General features: G+C 38.6%; 1 protein-coding gene across 1 annotated transcript; it reads left to right on the plus strand.

Moving 5' to 3' along the window:
* The first annotated feature begins 2,345 nt into the window (after positions 1–2,345).
* LOC100261526 (heat shock cognate 70 kDa protein) lies at positions 2,346–6,255 on the plus strand. The gene is made up of 2 exons (XM_002279061.4): positions 2,346–2,888; positions 4,285–6,255. Exons 1-2 carry the CDS (start codon positions 2,675–2,677, stop codon positions 6,018–6,020), a joined length of 1,950 nt encoding a protein of 649 aa, XP_002279097.1. The 5' UTR covers positions 2,346–2,674; the 3' UTR covers positions 6,021–6,255.

Raw genomic sequence — 6,255 nt, forward strand, 5'->3', positions numbered from 1 at the left:
GGGCTTGCGCTATGTTTAGTAAGTAGAATTGATAATGCCCATGTTCTCTTTCTTCTGTAATTGAAGATGGTAGACCATAGAATATTGCATATTTTAAGGTCATGATTTCCAGTATATTGTACTTGCATTTGCAGAAGGATGATTTTTGTTCTTAGATTAACATAAAAAATGATCTTGAGATCAGAGATGCATGAATGCTATTCAGTCCATCTTGTAACACCAACAGGAAGAAACAACAGGAAAAGTCTCTGATTTTTGTAAGAAACAACAGCAGCTAAGAAAAACAATGATAGTACAACACATGTTCACATGCAAGAAACTTGTTTTAAGTTTGACTTCTTGTAAATATTTTAAAAGATTACGCCATAAACAAAAAACCTAGGGTAACAAGGAGGAACTCCAGCTTGATTTAATTATAAATCCCCAAAAATAAAATTGTATATGCAACACCCCATCACCTTAAATTATGTCAAAATAAATGTGGCACTGGTCAAAAGACATTTTCATGATTCTAAAACTCTTTTCTAGTATATTAGTAGGAAAACATTGTGGTGTAATGCCTCTAGTAGAAGAACCATTCATGGTTCGATACGTGAACAAACCCTACAATTTAACAAGGTGTTGGAAAGATCATAGTTCTTGAAACAGGAAAACTTGCAGATATCACCAAACCATTCTTGCTTCTTAAGAAGGCATGTTGAAGACTTTTTCAAAATTTAATTACAAGTTACATGTCAATAGAATAAGTATATAAGATACTTTTCTTAACTATTATCAAGTAATTCCTCAGCTTGCACAAAACAGAGCATAAACCCGGCCTGCATTTTGTGTTTTGATTCTATTTGGAATCCCATTTCAATCAAAATCCAAAAGCTTTGCCTTTAGTGCATACTTTTGTGTGTGTTATTCAGGGCATGCAAAATTTGAGTTCAATTCCAAACCCATCAGTGAATAAAGTAACCAAACAGTAGAACTAAAATCAGGGTCCCCTACTCCAACTTGAAGTCAATCCTTCATCAATTTCTTGAGTAACTTCAAGCATTGAACAAAAGGTAAATCATTACCCAGATCCGGTAAGTGAAAACTAATAGAAATCATTATGATAAGACTCATTCCAATAAAAAATCGTACAAGGAAAAGGTTAAAGTAATCTCCCAAGCAATTGATGTTTCATCTGCAAATTACTATACACAGTTTCTCTACTTAAGACATGAACAGTGAACTATGCTACCAATCCATAATTGCAAATGGAAAATCAGATCCTCCCAAAAAAGTTAACAAACAACAGCATATAAATATTTCCTTCTTAAGCTTCAGTTTCAAATTCATGAACTGTGAGAAAAAGATAAGGAAAAAGAAAAGAAAAATCGGAGGAAAAGGAAGGAGAGTGATCAAGAGTGGAAAAAGTTTTCTACACTCCATTCCCAATTTTATTTCCCATTTTAATAAAGACAAGAGTTTAATTTCTTGCTACTTTTTCATCCCGGCCAAACAATAAAACCTATATTCCTTCAGAATTCTTTTCCTTTTCCTCCAAGTTTCCATATCCATATTGACAGCAAATCGGAAATATGAATTTCGGGCAATCAGTATAGACAATTATCGAGAATAAGAAGTTGCCTTCAGAACAAATTCACGGATTCACCGGCGTCTGAGAGCTGTTCACAGTTATTGAAGAATCCGTAACGATGTACGGACGGATCATTCGAACGAGGCTGGAGAGCGGGAAATTCATTTCCATTTTCCCGGAAAACTTTTCTCGTGGAAAAGCATTTCTGCTGAAAATTTTCTATCCATAAAATTGAAAATCGGTGTGATGCCTCACCTCGGATCGGGAGAAGAAAATAACGCAGCCCATGAATGTATAGCTCCTCTTACGTGTTTTAAAGCCACGAGAAGGGACGGCATTCACATGGGTGTGGCCGTGTGGGTTGTTACAACCGGATCCTAATGACTATTCCTTTTATTAATTTAAGTTGTTAAATTAATCAATGGCTAGAGTTTAAAGATCGTACGGCCAATCTCCTCATTGCTTTAAAATTTGTCCGAGAATCTTTGTGTGGTGACTAAAATGAAGATTGGCCCACCTATAGACATGTTACAATTATATCATGTGACCCACCTAAAATTAAATTATATGCATATTAAAATTATATCATATGGTGTCAGGATTCATGGAGTCGTTACGATTAATATACTTTAAATCCATGTATTAGAAATTTGAAAGCCACCTTAGAAGATGAAATGATGAAGTAAAAGGAAATTTGTATTTGGGCCTTGTCATTGAATGAAAGAGCCCAACCATGCGCTTAGGTAAGTTTAAAAAGCTTGAAAATATTTACAATACAAAATGTAATTTCGACGGTGGAGATTTACTTACCGGAGGCCAATGTCTAGCGGACGACAGGTTCTGAAAATTCTGAAACCTTCCAAAATCAAGAGCAAGGGGTCTCCCTCCATTGTATTGGAATGTCTCGCCAACCGTCCATGCATTGAAATCCAGTGGCTGAAAATCCACTATACGAACCTTCTCGAACCTCCTTCGGAACCTATATGTAATGAGAGACGCTCCTGCCTCTGCTCTTCACTGTAGCTCCAAAGCATAGCATTGCCATTTTCAGAGTCTTAAGTTTTCTCTACTGTGCTTCTTCTCTCGTTTCAGTGAGAGTGAACAATGGCCGGAAATGGAGGGGCTCCGGTGATCGGAATCGATCTCGGCACGACGTTCTCGTGCGTCGGAGTGTGGCAGTACGATCATGTTGAAATCATTGCGAATGACCAGGGCAACAGAACGACGCCATCTTACGTTGCTTTCACTAATACGGAGCGGTTGATAGGAGATGCTGCAAAGAACCAGGTCGCTATGAACCCTGTCAACACTGTGTTTGGTAAGCTATCTGAGCCTTGCTGGTCTCTTTTAGCTAAACAAACTCTTTGTTTGGATGAAGAGAAAATGATATATGTTTTGTGAAGAATTTTACAGCTATTCTATTTTTATATGTTTTGCATTGTGTAGCTCCAAATCCACTTGCATCCTTAGGGTTTGCAGAAGTATAAACTTGTGGTTGATGCAGCCATGTGGCCACAAAGTCCTTTGTAGTCTTCAATAACACAAATTCTAGCATATCTGCTTGATAGAGATGGTTTTTATCAACATTAGAAAACCTATTTATTTTTTTATCTGCACGGTGTCTATATCTATATATATATATATATATATATATATATTTCTTTTGTTTTCAATTCCTCATTATTAAAAATTTTCTTCCCCTTCCAAAAACAAATGACTTAAATTAAATACATTTCCACGGAAATGAGAGCACGAACCTTTCTTTGATGAGAAATATAGGAATTCTGAGAAGCACGACTGAGTTTGGTTCGAAATGTGATAAAATTTAAATGAGTTTTTATGTTCCTATATTGCTTTATAAATGCTGTTAGAATGAGGTGAGTTGTTTTCGTTTTTGAATCAGAAACTGGAACCAATGCCAAATCCTGCTCATGTTTTTTTAGATCAGTTGGAGTTTAGGCCCTGTTTGGAAAGAGGTGTTTTCGTACTCCTGAGTTCACAAACAGAATTTTATTTATAAAAATAATTGAGAATTGTTTTAAAATTAAAAAGTGTTCTTAAAATTGGATTTTGATGACCATTTGTAAAAAACAATCCAAGACAGGGCCTAACCACTCTCTTCCAGTTTTCACTCAAGTCTAAGCCTGACCTACCTCTTTCTCACTTTAATTGGTGCTTGTAATTCAAAATAATTCAATCAGACTTCCCAATTCTGTCAGTGTTGTCATATGTTGGTTTTATGTTAGTCAGCTGCATTTGAGGACATTTTTGCATGATGATATGAAACACAAATCTTTGAGGACAACTGTTAATTCCCTAATCATTTAAGTACAATTCAAAATCAGAAGTATTGAAACACAAGCTCTTGTATTAAGAGGTATATTTCTTTCTCATTTTTATGCACTCTTGATACTTTACAAATATAATAGATTTTTTTTATGTTGTTATGCAATGTGAAATGAACAGACACACACACATACTGATCTCATTACAACACTGCATACTGGCAATCTTTGAAAAGATCAAACTTTCTCACGGACATTTGTTTGTGAATTTTTGCTCTCCTATGTTTATTTTGTTCAATTGTGACCACGGGGATTGTCGTGTATTCCGATCTCCTAGGAAACATTTCTCCATGTTGAGCGAACACTTTATTGCATGTTATGTAGCTTATTCTGTTGCTTTGAGGTTTGGGGTTTCCATGTTCATCACAGATGCAAAGCGTCTGATTGGTCGGAGGTTCAGTGATGCCTCAATTCAGGATGATATAAAACTCTGGCCGTTCAAGGTCATTGGTGGTATTGGTGACAAACCCACAATTGTGGTCACTTACAAAGAAGAAGAGAAAAAGTTTACCGCTCAAGAGATTTCATCTATGGTCCTCTCAAAGATGCGTGAGATTGCTGAAGTCTACCTTGGTTCAACAGTGGATAAGGCAGTTGTCACTGTCCCTGCTTACTTCAGTGACTCTCAGCGCCAGGCAACAAAGGATGCTGGGGCTATTGCTGGTCTTGATGTCGTGCGCATCATCAATGAACCCACTGCTGCTGCCATTGCCTATGGCCTTGACAAGAAGGGAGGGGGTGGTGGCGAGAAGAATGTCCTTATCTTTGATCTTGGAGGTGGCACTTTTGATGTCTCCCTTCTCACAATAGAGGAAGGTCTATTTGAAGTGAGGGCCACTGCTGGAGACACCCATCTTGGAGGAGACGATTTTGACAACCGTATGGTGAACTATTTTGTACAGGAATTCAAGAGGAAGCACAAGATGGACATTAGTGGAAACCCCAGAGCACTTGAGAGGTTGAGAACTGCTTGTGAAAGAGCAAAGAGGACTCTCTCATCCACAGCTCAGACGAGCATTGAGATTGACTCCTTATATGAAGGTGTTGATTTCTACACAACCATCACTCGTGCTAGATTTGAAGATCTCAACATGAACCTCTTTAGAAAGTGCATGGAGCCTGTGGATAAGTGTTTGAGGGATTCTAAGATAGGCAAAAGCAGTGTCCAAGATGTTGTCCTCGTTGGTGGTTCTACTAGAATTCCAAAGGTGCAGCAAATGTTGCAAGACTTCTTTAATGGAAAGGAGCTTTGCAAGAGCATTAACCCAGATGAAGCTGTTGCTTATGGCGCTGCTGTGCAGGGTGCCATCTTAAGTGGAGAAGGTAATAAAAAGGTACAGGATCTGCTGCTCTTGGATGTTACTCCTCTGTCCCTTGGGTTGGAGACTGCTGGAGGTGTGATGACTGTACTGATTCCGAGGAACACCACTATTCCAACCAAGAAGGAGCAGGACTTTTCTACCTACTCAGACAACCAAACTAGTGTCTTGATCCAGGTCTATGAGGGTGAGAGAACAAGAAGTAGGGACAACAACTTGTTGGGCAAGTTTGAGCTTTCTGGCTTTGCTGCAGCCCCAAGGGGTGTACCTAAGATCACCGTTTGCTTTGATATTGATTCTAATGGTATCTTGAATGTCTCTGCGGAGGAGCAGACCACAGGGCAGAAGAACAAAATCACTATCACCAATGACAAAGGGAGATTGTCTAAGGAGGACATTGAGAAGATGATGCAGGAGGCTGAAAAGTACAAATCTGAGGATGAGATGCTCAAGAAGAAGGTGGAAGCAAAGAACGCCTTAGAGAATTATGCCTACAACGTAAGGAGCACTGTGAAGGATAAGAAGAATGAAGACAAGATCGCCCCTCTAGAAAAGAAAAAGATAGAGGATGCCGTGGAGGAGGTTATTCAGTGGTTGGATTCCAGCCAGTTTGCTGGGGCAGATGAGTTTGAGGACAAACTGAAGAAGTTTGAGGCCATCAGCAAACCAATCATTGGCAATATATATGAGGATACTGTACATCAGGTGGCTGATGGAGTTCTTGCTGCTGGTGGTCCTCCACCTGCTGCAAGTGCTGCCGTCCCAGTGGTTGAGGAAGTTGATTAAGTCAGGCTAGCATTCTTTTTGGGAACTTTTAACCTGATTCATCCTTTTGTTGATGGATTGATGCATGTCTAGTCTGGTGGATTCTATATACGCAAATACTTCTTGTTTGAAACACTGTTGAGTTCAGTAGATTATTTACGCAGTTTACAATACCATATGATTCAATGTTTTGCGCTGAAACTATAGCACACCAAGCTTTACAGATTGCTGCTACGAATGCCAATTGTGCCTAATA

Source organism: Vitis vinifera, chromosome 13 (genome assembly GCF_030704535.1).
Source record: "Vitis vinifera cultivar Pinot Noir 40024 chromosome 13, ASM3070453v1".
Classification (NCBI taxonomy): domain Eukaryota; kingdom Viridiplantae; phylum Streptophyta; class Magnoliopsida; order Vitales; family Vitaceae; genus Vitis; species Vitis vinifera.

Bases quoted from the DNA above. Each gene is read 5' to 3' on its own strand.
- LOC100261526 (XM_002279061.4), top strand. From the start codon at position 2,675: ATGGCCGGAAATGGAGGGGCTCCGGTGATCGGAATCGATCTCGGCACG. The intron at 2,889-4,284 runs GTAAGCTATCTG...TGTTCATCACAG, and splicing joins CCCTGTCAACACTGTGTTTG to ATGCAAAGCGTCTGATTGGT.